Consider the following 16,362-nt stretch of genomic DNA (forward strand, 5'->3'; position numbering starts at 1 on the left):
GATCCACACAAGAAAAATTGGTATTCAATAAATTTTCACGAATACCGGTTTTTTATGCTATTTCCCCGACGACGGCAACGGCGATTGACATGCTGGTAGGAAAATAAGTTGTCATGCACTTGGGGTAGCCCGAGCTTTCGTTGAATTCAAGTGGCATTTTTTCTGGAACAAATAAAATTGACCATTTGATATGATAATTACAATAATTAGAAGGGTATTAAGTTTTATTTCTCACTTACTTGCTTAAAACTCAGCATGCACCACCTCGATTCGAACAGAAGCGAACAGCACACGAGCAGGTACAACAAAATACGGTCGAACGTTGCGAACGCTAAGATTTACATGAAATTGCAAGCTTATTGAAGAAGTTCGCCTTCGTTGGGAATCCAATAGGAACGAAAACAAAACAGAATTGGCAAACTGACGTTGACGCTGGATTTCGCATGCGGTGACATGTAAAGTTCATCTTAGCCTTTAAATGTTATACTCTTTTTCATATTTTTCGTGGCGATGATGTGAAAACGTGCAATGTAAGATTACATTTTTCTTTCTGTGTAGTCAAGGTGTGGCGCTATAAATCAATTTTAATTCGCTGCTAGATTCTACGGCAGAAAATGCTCATTATGCCTCGATAATATGGTGCTCTATATGCCCCTAGTCAACAAATTTAAGTAAAAACGTGTTTTAAAATTGATAAAAGTGAAAAATCAAAAATTGTATGATGGTAAAAATTGAGAAACAATGTGTACATCATGTTGCAGTGCGTACATTATAGATCAAGGTTATTTTAAGATCATAACCCGCATAATTGAGGATTGTTACCAAACAATTTCCTCAATAGTCAACCCGCATAAATAAGGATTATAACCAAACGATTTCTTAAATAGTCAAATGACGATTTGATGAAGCGTAAAAAAACCTTTAGCAAACGATTATTCGAGCTGTGAAATACATAGGTTGAATCGTGAATTCCAAATTCACAGTATTTTTAATATGTCGTTAGGTTATGTAATTGTTAATAACCGTTAAAACACTTGTATGGACGAACTGTACCACATGCAGTCCATGTATGGTTTAAAAACCGATTGCTGAAAAAGTATTTAGATCATCGGATTGTTATCGTTATAGTTTTTTCGAGGAGCTCTCATTCCTATACGCTTACGTCAATGGTTGTGTAACGATTTGACTTTACTTTATTCCAACATTATTCAAACCGTTTTAGGAATAGTTCGTGAAAAAAGCACGCACACACACGCAATATTTTTATGTATAAGGGTGATTTTCGGATCAAAATGGAAATTGTTTTCTAATTGCAACATTTTATTGAATATCATTTAATATAACCAACGCAGTCCTAACGCAGCGTTGAAAACGTATTTATTAACTGGAAGCTGCTTCTCTCGCAGGAATTCCAGGATGTTGGTTGCTCCTTATTGGCAGTAGCGCGAAAATAATCGCTGATAGGTGACCTGGTTCGGTTCAACGCCCTTGGGTTGCAGATCCGCCAGAAATTCCGTTGGCGAGAAGGAGTGCTCATTATCCAAATACACCCGAAGAAGGGCGTTGTAGTGGGAAATGTCCATTGCTACGTTCAAGCTGTTCAACGTTTTCCATATCTCCTGAACCAGAGCTATACGCACCTCGGGAAGCTCTTCTGGAACTAGGTTACCTGCAATGAGAAATCCAAAAATTTCTGCTAAGGTGATTCTTACGAAACCGCGTTTAACATACCGCAACAACGAAAAACCAGTTAATATTGAGCGCTGGAAGCGAAACGGTTAATTCTCATTTCCTCTAGAACATCTTCCAGATCTCGGCCCGAAATTCTTCCAGGGCGTTTTACATCTTCATCCAGCCGCTTCAAAGATCGGTCTAGTTCCTGACTGGAACTAACGGAACGCTGAAAAGGCAAAATATTTACACTTTATTTTAAAAACTAGTACAATTAAACACACAGTAGAGAAATGTGCAGAAAAATCATTTACAGATAGAATCTGTTGCGTAACATGAACTTGTACATCACTGCACTGCGTACCGCAAACCGGCACCCACATCAATGGAGAAATTGTCCGAACTTACCTCACAGAACTGCCGCACAAACATTGCGACTGCTGAACAAAACTTAGTTCCGTCTCCCGGACTGTGTTGAAAACTAAGTTCCGCGCGAATCCGACGAAATAGCGCACAAATTTGCTGGACCGCAACCACACCGATTTTTTCGTGCTTCGTCTTCTTCTTCCTGCTTCACGTTTGTTGACAACCAAAAAATTAAACGTCTGCGTCAGTGGTGCCAGGTTCAATGTTTTATCAATATTTGTACCTACAGATATTGGGATGCGAAATTTAAAACATATAACTTTTAATATTATAATATTTTAGATGATCCTGGTTGATTATGGGTAGTAATTTAAGAATGTTTTAGAAACATCAATGAGTTATTGATGCAAATAAGAATGCTTGATTTCAAATAACCACTCGTTGTTTTACCTTATATAAGATGAAGAATAATGTGATTATGTAGGAAATTGTATTTGTTTACGACTAATGTTGAATAAGGTTGCTTAAGACGCGTCCTATTCATATAAAAATAACAATTTAACTCTTATTGTTATTAAGTCCAGATGGATTCGCAAAAAACCTCGTTTAGTATGGTGTATGTGCATATCTCCAAGATAAATTAATGTCTTCGAAACTCTACAGAGTCGTATCAGAACATACAAAAAATATAAGAGATATTCTCATAAGTACGCATTGATGTTTTGCAAAACTACCTGGCATCTCTGACCAGCGTTTCGCTCTTTTTTGACGCAAGTTTGTCATCAGTCATGAACGGTAGGGTTAACGGTTCGAGATCATTTTTACGATTACAGAAAAACTAAAGGAAATCGTTCATACCATTCTATCACCTTTACAGATATCATCACTTTTTCACATAAAGGTTCATGTTTCGTTTTTATCGTCCAAATTTTTCGTCGAAGTAAAGTTTAATAGAACAGCTACGTTTACACTGAAAATCACTTTTTCTGAAGCTGTAGATGAATCGTATATACTGTTTAAGATATAGTTTTTTAGTATGCGGGAAACGAAGATTTGATAAAGTGTAAAAAAACGTTTAGCAAACGATTATGGAAATCGTTAAATACATTCCTTGAATAGTGAAAACTAAATTGATTGTATTTTAAATATGTTGTTAGGTTATGTAACTGTTAAAAACCGTTCAGACAGTTGTATGGAAAAACTTTTCTACTAACAGTCCGGTTAAGATCCAAAATCTGCTAATGGAAAACGTATCCCGTTCATCAAACTATATGGGAAACAGTTTTTTCTAAAAGTTCTCTTGTAACGTAATGTTTACAGTAACAGTTTTGAACGGGTCTGACACATCGTTCTTCCAACGTTATGCAGACTTCTCTCCAAACCGTTTGTAACAAGGCACCCACACATGCAGATTATTTGTTTACTTTTTTCGAAATGAAAACACAAAATGTAGTTTTGAAAGCAATAATTTCAATTTATTTCTTCGTTTCACAATTTCACAGTCTCACTTTTCTCCCCTTCCATATTATCTTGCTCCTGGAACGGCTATTGGAAATGTAGGGCCGTTTAATTCGCTTCCGGAAGAGAAAGTTGGTGGTAGTGGCCCCATGATTCCTTCGCCCAAAGTTGAATATTCTGCGGGAGTTGTAAAACAGCAACTGGTCTAGTAAAAAACACCGAGAAAGGATCAGCTGGATGGATTTGATGGTTTTTGTGGCGGAAATTCATAGTTTCCCCCAGACAGCAGATTAAAATTTTTGCAGCCGCCATTTCATGTGAAGTCGATGACTACCTGAAAATGAAAAACGGTGGAAAAAACTAAAAGCAATAACAATGTATTAAACTTACGTGATGCGTTTTATAAATGTTGCGCAGGTTTATTTTTTGAATTGCGATTATCTAAACGCGCGAAACCGGACGGCTGGAGGAACGTAACTCGATTCCGAAGCAAAAAATTGTTGACGGTTCGGTTCAGTGGTGCCAACCATACCGATACACTTAGAAATACATAAATATTTGTTAAAAAAATATTTTTTAAGTGTTTGATAATTTCTCTGAGAGTAATATTCAGGTTCAATTAAACAAAACTTCGGATATTAAAATCATGTGATTCGGGTTTATAAACATATAAGTTCTATCTCTTTCGAAAAAAGAAATATATTTTTTAAGATTTTACTCTCAAAAACACATGGGCTTGTGATATAGCTCATTGGCAAGTCAGGCTTCCTAAGTCGATTTCCGTATCCAGCCTAAGATTAAACATCGAACAAAGTTGTACCGGGTAAGTTTTTGAATAACTGTCCACCTTTTGAATAACTGCAAAGTTTAAATTAAGTCGCGAATGTCATAAAAATGGTAAACGACTATAATCGAGAAAGGAAAAACATCACAAATTAGGATTTTAGAGTATCAAATAATTTTATGTTAATTTCATTGAATAAAAATAAATAAGTAAACATTTTTTTTTTTTTTTTTTTTTTTTATGGCGTTTAAATAGCTCGGGGAGCTGACGCTGGAAATGAAAATTAGAATAGTTTGGAGAAGAAAATTTAAAGTTTAGAGAAGGCAGCGTAGAATAGTAAGCGATCTTGAGACGTTGGTTAAACCATCAAGCACTTCATTATATCCATGGAATATGGATAAAATGCAGTTCAAGATAATAAACCAACCCCTCCCGATACCAGTTGGAGGAAGGACATGGGCGGGTTCGAGACTGGCCTCTACATACTCCCCACGCATCTAACTACATTTAATTTTTGTGTTATTAAAGGAATCATTTTAACTTATCTTATATGTTTTTCCTTCCTTCGTCGTCGTCTGTTGAACGTCTGCTTCGTGTCTCCGCCCCAATTCCACTGGTATGTGTGATGGGTTTCGTGATAGTTGTCTCGGGGTCCAGTCATCATATGACTCCGAATCGTATGCGCAGGGGTATATGAAAATAAAAGAAAGAGAAAAGGAGAGGAAAGAGAAATATAAAGGAAGGAATTAGTTCTTGCATGAAGTAATTGAAGTGTTATTTGCTGTTTTTCCCTAATTTTTTGCCTTTCATTTTCTAAATTTTGAAATTTTTGTTTTTCTTTTTAGAGTTTTTCCATTTCTTTGCTAATCATACTATTTTACCAAAATATGGATGTGAGAGTTTGTTTTGCTTTTTGAAGCAAGCCTACTTCAAACTAATAAAAATTCTAGCTCAAATTAATAGTAGAAGTAAGCTACCTTATTCCTATCACAACATCACGAAATCATGAAAATTTACCAGAATATGGATATTAGAGCACATCTTACCGTACCCTACCTACCTCACATAGTTGAATGTTAAAATCCATCATAAATAACAAAAAATCTACATAGGGGTTCTATTAAAATATACCGCATGCCTATTGTAAAATGCCCGAAATCAGTAATTAGGACTACCTACTCATTGTTATTCTTCAAAACCGTACATTCTAATATATACTTCCATAGATGAATTTCAAACTAAACCGAAAAACGTAAAGATTTGCTAAAAATGAATAATTAAATAAAAAGCAAAAAAACGTCTTACCAAATGAAATATAACATTTTCCAACAACAGCATTCCCATCCAATGAGCCTCTAGTTCTTGTAAAATGCTTGATTTAAGAATAAGCCAACGAAATTCATAAACCGCAAATACACACTTACTAGAGCATTGGGGAGGCGAATACCATAACCTTTACCTAACATCGTAATACTTTTCACACGTTTTCTCTATTTTTAATTCTACAAGACTAAACCATCTAACTACCTAACCAAACGAATTATGCCCTATTGAAAGTATCAACTTTTATTATGGTAAATTGTGATACTTTCACTACCAAATGTTGCGATTGTTCTGCGGAAGGGAGGGCAAGTGTTTCAACTCCCATTCATCTTATCAACATGGATCATGAAAAAAAAATAGACATCTTTGAACCTACTGCTGAATTTAAACTAAATAAAGATGTCAAGCTCCTCTTCTAATTTAGGCCATATTATGACACCATGTTTAACAAGATTGTGTGTAACGACACTGTCAGGAAAATGATGGGTTGATCCATCATTTTCACAAACATACACACCGCAGCCGTTAACCCATTGCAACTTAGGGTACGGAATAAAAATAAATAAGTAAACATGAACTATTATGCTTATAAATATTTTCATATTTCAAAACCAAGCAAAAAGGGGCCCCTAAAGTCAGATGTAATGTAATGACTGGAATTTGCGACTAGACTATTAAAATACTTGCTCAAATGATTTTCATGATGCATGATTGATTCTTTTAAACTGTTGTTTTGTAATAATTAAATAAAATGTAGAATAACGTGCATTTTCTAGGAAGGATATTTTCCATATTTTCATAAATGTGTACGAATTTTGTGCGAAATCATCTGGCATCTCTGATCGGCGTTTCGTTCATTTTTGACGTAAATATGGCAGAAGAAATGGACGATATGGGTTACGATTAGAGATCATTTTGACGATTATAGAAATATAGAAGGAAATCGTTATTACCATTCTTTCACCTTTCTAGATACCATCACTTTTTCACGTGAACGTTCATGTTTTGTTTTTATCGTTCTCGAGGTAAAGTTTTATAGAACAGCTACGTTTACAGAGACAATCACTGTTTCTGAAGCCGTGGATGTATAGTATGGACTGTTTCAGATATAGTTTTTTAGTATGCGGGAAGAGCTTATTTCGTGGTGCTCAAAAATTATAATATTTTCGTAACTTGAGAACCAAGCTGGTTTTTTTTAAATATCTCTGTAAAGATGATAAGGAGATTCCTTTTTTTGTGAAAAATTAATACTATAGGAAGTACGAAACAAATCCTCATGAAAATTTATTTAAGAAAATACGCACTTTCGTAGAAAAGCGTAGTTCTCATTATGCCTCGGGTGCTCGTTATGCCCTCATCTCCCCTACTATTTTTAAAAATACCAACCTCTAAATTTGTGTCATGAAATTTAAAGAGAAGACAAGGAGCAGTGTGTAGCAGATGTGGAAGTCTCATTTGCAATTGCACCCCTCCCCCTTTCTTCACCCCCTCCCAGCACTTTCTCAAAATGAACGATTTTTCGCCAGATATTCGCGTTCCATTTATTGTCTGATTTTGGAAAATCTCCTGGCTGTGGAATATGGCTCCAGAGAGTAAAACACTACTTTTCGATTCTGAAAACGACCAAACAAGACAAATGGAATGCGGTTTGGCTGAAAATTATGGAAAGTATAAAAAGATTGAAAAAAATGTGGCTCCAGATAGTAAAACACATAGAAAAATAGGACGTTTTACATATAAGGTGCAATTAGTATAAATGAATGCCGTGGAGTTTTTTTAAGCATCATACATGGAATTGGAAAGCGACATTGATCCGCTTTCTCCCCACACAACCGAGTAAATATGTACACTGCCAGCCATAACTATGGGATCACCCCCTTATAAACATGAACATTTTGATCAGTCATATCTCAGCCATCTTATGAAATATTGCTTAACTTTTGATCTCATACGAAAGATCGTGGCATATGAGAAAATCGATTAAATCCATAATATTATAGTTAAACAAATAACAGATGGTAATCTTCGGTTCAGAGGATATTTAAATGGTTTTTTTTTTTTCGATATGAACTGTATGCCAGCCAAGAAACTGCGCAATGCTGCTGCATAAATTAAGGCGTTTACAGCACCTCTTTTGCGCCTTTATTTACGCAATCTAAGCAGAGCTGCTTAATGTTTACATGAATCAAGAGGTTTCCATGAACCAAACCACCTGACATCCCTGGTCTCAAGTCTCCCGACAAGTATAGGAGACCTTCAGCAACCAAAATGTAAACATACACAAGTCTCAGCAACCGAAATCGCAGTCCAAGTTGCCTAGTGTGGACTTTATAGGCTTTAGTGTGGGATATGGCTTTTATTTTTCAATCCACCACGCGGGGAAACAAAGCAAACATTTGGATCCTCATTTAATTTTCACTCACACATTTTTAGCAATAGTGCTCAGCTCAATTTTGGGATTAAAAAATGTAATGGAAATTAGTTGATAAGAAATTAGATGATTTTAGTGTCAAATAATGAAAAATAAATCATTAAATTTTTGTTTGTTAATCTAGCTGAAAACCGAAATGTTGGAATAGATTGATTTAAACTTGAGACTTAACTATTCGACGTTATTTTTTTCCTCGGAAATATATATGTATCGTAAAGAATAGTACAGCCTTTTCTTTTAATACGTTTTAACCGGAGAAGAAAAAGCTATTTTTTCACGCCTTTTTGAGCTTTTTCTATCAGTACGTTTACCGGAGATGGTACAGCTATTTTTTTACGAATGTCGTAGACAACGCTTCGCTCCTCGGCGAGGCATTCGAAAAAAAACGCTCAAATGTGTTTACCATTCCCGTTAACTCTTCGTTTTTTTTAAAGCAACTAATTTGTAACAGACGATTTCGAAAAAGTGAACATTTTGTGTAAAGATTTTTTTTTAAAGTGAAATGTTTCATACAAATTTACTTGATTGAGCACCCCTAAATTTGCACGCGGAACAGATCAGATTAAAAATATATATTTTTTGGATTCCATGTTTTAGTGTGTAGCTTCGTAAACAATAACAAACCGCGCTTTCTTTTAAATCCCTATCAACGTGTCGGAAAATTTCTGTTAATTTATTGTGTTAAAATATAATATTGTGAGTATTAAAAATGGACGATCTTAAACAAATCGTTAGTAAACAAAATTCTCTGGCTACGGCCTGCGCTTTGAGCAAAGCTTTACAAACAATAGCAGAGGAGGCAAAACAAAAATCCGATGGGAAAACTAGTTTCAGCCCTGTGACTAACCAAATAAATCTGCTGAAGAATCTTTGCAAATCTGAAAATCCACACACATCGCAACTTGCAGTTCAAGCTTTGGTTCAGCTTGTCGAAAATGGTACAGCGGATCTGGGCCAGGCCTTAGGAATTTTGGTAACCGCATTGGCTCATTCGACGGCAGTTCAGTTCATAGCGTTGGCTAACGGAATGTTTGATCTGTTGTTGCTGGATTTAAGACGTCGATGTATAGCTCTGGGCACTGAAAAGTATGTCTGCCAGTTCGATATCAAACATCCCCAACATCCGCTGATACTACTGCTTTTGGAAAAGAAGGACATTGTAAATGTTTTATTTTTCGCCGGGAAACTGCATTCCGTTTGTAATCATCACGACCAAATGTGGGTTACTTTTAATGTTTTACTTAATAGAGGCAGGAATTGAAACTTTTAAATATTTTCAGAATACGCGACAACAGCATCGAATTTCTGCGACCAGTGATTTTATTTCAGTTTAACAACGTCAACGTACCTACGGAAACGCATAAAATCTGGTCCACTCTGGTTAAAACAGCTCAAAATAATTCAAAAGCCGAAAATCTCATCTACGAAGTTTTCAGTTGGAGCAAATCTACATCCTTAGAGCAGTGTCTTTATACAAACAGTTTACTGCTCGAAATCCTGGATTCTCTTCCTGTGGACAATCGATTTGCAGGACTACGAGGCGACTGTTGTCTATACTTGGCGGCCATCACTAAAGATCTTATCAACTACAATATAGATCCACAGGAAAATTTCTTGAAAATATTATCCAGTTTGCATGCCCTGGAAAATTTCTATGAATTCGACGACGCCGTTCTTCTCATGCTGATGGCCGACATACTAGAAATTCTTTCTCCAGTTTACATCCGGGAAGCCATGAGAATCATACGTTTGCTGCTCAAATCAGCCCCACACCGACTTAGCCTTGCAATGATTTCTGATGCAGTAATACAGCTCTTGGCTCAGCAAACATTTGTCAAAAGTTATCTGGAAGATTGTGATTTTATTTTGAGACACATTGCTGAAATCAACGACGAGAATTTTGCGGCTCAAAATAAACCGGTTAGATCAATTGTTTATTTTCACAATGACTTGTCAAAATATAAACATCTTAGCTTAGGATGGATCGCCATTGAGCAAGGAATCAATTCGATTGATACTTTTCTAAATCACATCGAGTTGAACCTGAGATTTGCCGATAAAATTTCTCTAGTCTTAAGAGCAATGCTTCATTTCAAAAATTTAAACTTTACCGATTGGAAGCGAGTGTTTGAGCAACTGATACGACTGGCCAAATGCAACGAAGATGCCTCAGCTCGTATAATCTCTCCCGTACTTTATTTTCTGGCCAACGAGACTAATATGCATAAAAAGTTGCTTATATTACAAAACCTTGCATCACTGGGAGCCAAAGACCACGTCCTGGGGGTACTTAATGCTCTGGCTAAGGACATCGACCGGGCAACGTGTTTTGATCTTTTTCTTCGTCTTTGGAAAGCGGAACCCCGCACCTATCCGTTTCTGTATGACCTGCTGAAGGATACGAAAGCAAGATCACAAGACGATCCGTGGGAAACAACTCTGGCCAGGACTTACACCATCCGGGAAGTTTGTCTTATCAAGTGAGTACAATAAACCTAAGAAATCAATTGTTACTTATGACCTGATGTTCATTCTAAACTGCAGACCTCAACAGCATGGTGCGGATTTGGTGAATCTGTTTTCGGAGATTCTGAGCAACGCAGAAGATGCCAACAATGAGGCAGCTATAGCTTTGGCACTCGATTCAATAGCGAGTTTGTGTGAGAATCACGTAGTAAATATTGTTTCTACATGGAAGGTTTTGGGCTTCAAGTTCACTGATGAGAAACGCCCCAGGATCATCAGAGGTTTGTGCCGCTTTTTTGCAAACGTTCCAACTATCAAGGTCACGTCACTAGAACAGGAGAAGTTGGTCAATGAAATTATCATCAAACTGTGGCAGTTTGTAACGGATTTTGACGATGGTGAAGTGATAATTGCTGCCTTAGAAGCACTGAAAGCGTTTCCCCCGGAAATGATGACAATCTTCCAGATACCGAGTATTTTTCGAGGAGATATAAAGTTACCGGATCCAGAAGATGAGTCGCTAGAAGCTAAGCAAATCCCTGGAGAATGTTGGGTCTACTTGATAAAGTACGTACATTATTCTGCTCTAGAAGCGGCTGGGAATTTAGTCATTCATCACATTGCCAACGAAATGCAAACATATCGTGGAGGAGTATTTCTGACACCTGAAGGAAGACCCGAACCTTCATCCCTGAAATATCTACCAAAGAAAAGTATCCTCTCGTCAATTGTTAACTTTCTTATCTCCGAGAGTAAAAAGCTTAACAGATGTGAAGGTAATGAGCAGTTTCTGAAAAATCTGTTAAATATCATTGCCCACAAATATCCCAAACCGATCCCTCCGTTGGATTGGTGTTTTCTGCTAGATTACATTCATGTATGTTTTGAAATGAGAAGACCTTGTTTGCAAATATCCATTAAACAGATGCCTGTTTCGGGTTCTGCCAAACGTTTGGTGGAAAACTATATGGTGGTTCTAATAGACGGCGTTATGGAGGCAGAAGATGTGCTGGTTTTCTACGAAAATTTGGAAATCGTAACGGAATCTGCCAGCAATGATTTATACAAACGATTCATTCATTTGTCTTTGAAATATTTGATCGAACTTGCGGAAGACGGAGATCAGAGTTTCGCTCTTGTTACGAAGTATCTTAAAGCAGCGATCGTCAAAAGCTACGAAAATGGAGAAAATGTGGAATATTTATACGAAACTATCGATAACATGTTTAGTCGATTTGATTTAAACAGTGAGGTTAGAAAAAATTAGCTTTTGTGTTTAGCCTTTTAATCAAATTATATTTTATTCCAGTGCTTCTATCAATACCTTGAAGTGTTCAGCTCACTACCAGAAAAATACCAACAATCAATGCTCAAACCAAGTGAATGGATCGACAAGAAAAATTTGCATAAATTAAAGAAAACTATTCGCTTTTCTTTCTTTGAGCCCAAAGATGGCAATTCTCAAAGAGCATCAACTTTCGCGGGTCTGGGAGATATCTTGAAAACCATCTGCCACCTCGGAGAGGAACCGGAAGCAAAAGCCACGCAGAGATATTTCTTTCAGACTTTTATGAACTTCATTCCATCATTGCACAAAAAATCTTTCCTCAGTAGCGATTGGTTGCTCGAACTTATATACTGCATTCAATCGACATTGTCAGAACAAGAATGCAGGAAAAAATCGGAGATCTTGTTTGCTGTAGACGTATTCATGCTGGCCGTTATCAGCTTTTCTGGGTGGTGTTGTTTTGTGTCACCGGATGCTGTTATTGACCACGTGGATAAACGATTATTTGTATTTCCCACTGCCTTAGCATCAATTTTCCAACAGAACTTGTGGCGAGACGTTGAAAATAAGGTATGTTCAAATAAATTTGTCTTTTAAATTGACAAGGTAAATATAATCATGTATCGTTTTGAATATATCGTTTCAGATTTATGAGTTTTTGTACCATCTGTACAACCACTCTCAGATTCCGTTGCATTACGCTGAATGTTTCCGTTACGCTTTAATCAGTTGCAAGGAGCAATCTTACTTTCAACAACCGAAGGTTTGGTCCAAATTTGTTTCTATGCGAAAAGTTTAATTGTTGTAATTGTTGCAAATAAATTTTAATGTAAGTATGAAAGTCTCTAGTTTTGAAGTTAAGCTTTCTTTCTATTGATGATAAATTTACACAGAAAACTTTGATATTGTAGTTGAATAGTTGTGATTTGAAAATGTTTTGTTCTTACCTTTTTTGCATTCAGTAGTATAAAACTGCTGATTCTTATGCATTCAACTGGCGTTTTCCTAAGCCACAGAAAATTTTAAGCAGGTTGCAAACATATTTTAGTATCATGCAAGCAGCAAAAAAAAGTTATTTAAAATTCCGTTAAAACAATAAAAAAAATCCATTGGGATGAATGAAAATTACTTTGTTGCAAATATATTTTAGATTGTTAAAATCTTTAAGCGGATTTTACTGAGTCTCGGAAGCACTCGTTAGTTTTTTGACGAATTTCAGTATACTCTTTCTTGAGTAATATAAAGAAATAGCCAAGGTTGGTTTAAAACTAACAGTTTTGTAGCGTAATGTATGGCTGTCATTTTGCGTCAAATAAATACAATCAGGGTTCCCAGGTTATTCATTTGTTCAGCAACGTGCATTGAAATTTCAACTGCAGGATAAAACATGGATTGATTGATTAATTGGATAATAAATTCGATCTTTTGATAAGAACCCGCATGAAGCCGTATCATACAGTAACTATTCCCATTATCTTCTACCCAAGACACCCAAAAGATTACCTTTATAGTTTCCGGATTATTAATGAACGATTGAACAAATCGTTTTTTCATCAAATGGAATCGTTTAGACACAAAAAACGATACAGGGAACGGGTTGTTAAGTAAATGAACGATTCATTTTTTTGCTTTTTTCTATAGATCCTAAATGAAGTAAAACGATAGATGTAATCGTTATCTTATCGTCGACTTGAATCATTACGGATGATAACGCGTATCTTCAAAGGATCATTTTACGATAAATAATAAAGAAGAAAATTATTCATGTTTAAAATCGTTTAAAATAATATATTTTATTCTAATATGGGTTTCGATTATTTACATTAGTTTTTTGCTTAATTAACAAATCATATCATTCGTATCACCAATTTGGTGATAATTTCCCGCATAGAGGAAAACCATACCTTGAATCTTTCGAATTATTCAGTTCTGATTATATTAATAGTTAGAATTTCTTTTGGGTCATCGCTGATGTGCCTTCGCTAGAAACGAGTAAAAACTATTTCTAAAAGATACGATAAATCTTCAAAAAATCTGAATGAAAAATTTAGCAACGCGCCGATAAGATAAAATATTATTCCTGAAAGATAAAATGAATAATCATGAAATAAAATTGATTATTTTAGCAACGCTCCCCCAATTTTTCTGCTGTCAAATTCCACGTGACTGAATTTGTGCCGGGATAAAATCATCTCCCGGCGCAGATATCGCAAATATTGCTGTTTTGGGTCGGTCGGGAAGACAAAAGCGCCGGTTCCGACGTATCAACGGATTAGAAGCCGATAGCGCCGGCTCCGGTTGTGCGAGGGTGAGTACACCGATTTATTTATTGATAGTATTAGAAACTAATTTTTCTAAAAGTGAATTATTTATAATTATTTTATTTCAGGCGCAGATAGACGGGTGTCTCAGGCCTGAAGTCTTAGGCAAAGATGGAGGAAACGTTGCTGGAGGTTCGAGAAAAGAAAATGGCAAAAGCAGTGGTAAAAGGCCTCTCTAAAATTATGGAGCGGACAAAACATGTTAGGGCTGCTCCCGAAGGAGCAGGTGATGAAATTGCAGCTGGAGGACAAAACCTGGCAGAAACGCTCGGCTGCTCGGAAACGTGAAATTTCGGTTGAAGAAACAATGTCTTTTATATGTGAATAACAATATCGTTTTAAAAATGTCCAATATACAGTTGTAGAAAAAACTTAAAATGTTTTTAATTTTATCATAATAATAGAAAGGAAAATAGAGGGTACCATTTATTATTTTTAATTGTTAAAAGATCTTCAGAAGATCAGCTGTAGCGTCAGCAAAACTTGAAATTGAAGATTAAATAACGATAACATATATCTTTTAGATACAATTTTAATAAAGAAAAAAGCAAAAAAAAATGAATGGTTACTCTACTTAACGACCCGTTCGCTGTATCGTAAAGTGCGTCCAAACGATTCCATTCTATGAAAAAAAGACTAGTTTAATCGTACATTAATAATCCAAAACTATATAGCTAATCTTTCGTGTGTCTTGGGAAGAAGATAATGGAAATCGTTATTCTATAATACCGATTTATGCGGGTTTACATTGGGCAGTCCTTGGAATACATTGCTGAGTACCTATAATACTAGAATTATTACTGAATGTAGTGTCTAGATTACTCTATCTGTAAAACTATGAAAATCTATTTTTTATCACAAATCAGTACCTTCACCGAGTACCTTTGTCGCAAATAGGGTTATTACAATCCTGTCCTAAACTAATAGACACAAAACTAATTTTAAATTTGCAAAAAATTTAAATGATGTTCAAAATTTCCAACAGATATTGCTTTTGTTTAGCAAATGATTTTTTATAAATGTCTAATTACGATTTATCAAAAAAAGATCTACGGATCCAATACATATCTCATGGTTTTCGGAACATGACTTGGAATATTTTTTTCTCATTTACACGTAGAAAAAGAACGGGGAGTGGTTTCAACAAAACGTTTTGTTATTTTATTTAGTATTTCAATAGTAGATTTTTGAATAGCTTTCACAATAATTTGGAATGTAGATAATCGAAAAATTTTGTTATTTTTATACGCTTATTTTTTATTGCATAAAATTTAAATTTGGATTATTTTGAAACCAGTATTTGGTTTATTCGATAAACGTGTAACTTAAAAACGAAAAGTCGAAAAAAGAAAAAAAAAAAGCTGAAAAGTTTTCCATGCATTCGAATCACAACATCAGCGGGAAAAACCATCGAGAAGGCCCAAGCGATAACGGCACGGATACGGATGGTGGAACCAACTTAGCATGTTTTTCGGGGTCCAGGCCAGCAGCTTTAAAGGTAGGTCACAAAGTTTCTTAGCTCGAAAGCTGCTAAAAACCGGCTGGCGGAATATCATTTCTCTGAGCTGGAGGCCGGGGGAATAATATTTTTCTGATCATTCAATGTTTTCATTCTATTTCTATTCTATAGATGCTTCGACCCAAAGCGTGCCGCCTACCCTTTCAGCGATGCATACGAGATGGAGTCGGTCGAGTCATAGCAGGCTCCCGGTTGGCGTTCTTAGCCTAGGTATTGGCCGTCGAGCTTCGGCTCTACCAGGGCGTAGCTATATATACCGTCCGTCAGTACTTGGTCCATAAAGCAACTGGCTCTAACAATTGTGATAAAATTTAGTTATTTGTAAGATTGTGGAAAAAAACAATTAAAATCTTCAAAAAGCATTTGAACTTTTTATCCGAAATTCAAGTACATACATATATGAACAAACAATACCCGCATAATTGAGGATTGTTACCAAACAATTTCCTCAATAGTCAAACGAAGATTTGATAAAGTGTAAAAAAACGTTTAGCAAACGATTATGGAAATCGTTAAATACATTCCTTGAATAGTGAAAACTAAATTGATTGTATTTTAAATATGTTGTTAGGTTATGTAACTGTTAAAAACCGTTCAGACAGTTGTATGGAAAAACTTTTCTACTAACAGTCCGGTTAAGATCCAAAATCTGCTAATGGAAAACGTATCCCGTTCATCAAACTATATGGGAAACAGTTTTTTCTAAAAGTTCTCTTGTAACGTAATGTTTACAGT

The 16,362-nt window shown here is 35.8% G+C and overlaps 1 protein-coding gene and 1 long non-coding RNA gene across 3 annotated transcripts; one reads left to right on the forward strand and one right to left on the reverse strand.

The window, feature by feature from the left end:
• Positions 1-1,337: 1,337 nt before the first annotated feature.
• On the reverse strand, positions 1,338-2,340 carry LOC129758254 (uncharacterized). Its single transcript, XR_008739928.1, has 3 exons — positions 2,080-2,340; positions 1,732-1,900; positions 1,338-1,669 (listed from the first exon to the last, which is right to left on the reverse strand). It is a non-coding gene; the product is annotated as an uncharacterized LOC129758254 (long non-coding RNA).
• Positions 2,341-8,658: 6,318 nt separating this feature from the next.
• LOC129757002 (focadhesin-like) lies at positions 8,659-15,999 on the forward strand. 2 transcript variants are annotated; one of them, XM_055754086.1, is made up of 8 exons: positions 8,659-9,251; positions 9,314-10,513; positions 10,578-11,751; positions 11,809-12,357; positions 12,434-12,616; positions 13,914-14,095; positions 14,177-15,606; positions 15,739-15,999. In XM_055754086.1, exons 1-5 carry the CDS (start codon positions 8,743-8,745, stop codon positions 12,584-12,586), a joined length of 3,585 nt encoding a protein of 1,194 aa, XP_055610061.1. In that variant the 5' UTR covers positions 8,659-8,742; the 3' UTR covers positions 12,587-12,616; positions 13,914-14,095; positions 14,177-15,606; positions 15,739-15,999. The 2 variants fall into 2 exon arrangements, with proteins under 2 accessions (XP_055610061.1, XP_055610062.1); XM_055754087.1 differs by lacking the exon at positions 13,914-14,095 and having other exon boundaries at positions 15,406-15,606; positions 15,739-15,986.
• Positions 16,000-16,362: the final 363 nt, after the last annotated feature.

The sequence above is a fragment of the Uranotaenia lowii genome, chromosome 3, assembly GCF_029784155.1.
Source record: "Uranotaenia lowii strain MFRU-FL chromosome 3, ASM2978415v1, whole genome shotgun sequence".
Lineage (NCBI taxonomy): Eukaryota > Metazoa > Arthropoda > Insecta > Diptera > Culicidae > Uranotaenia > Uranotaenia lowii.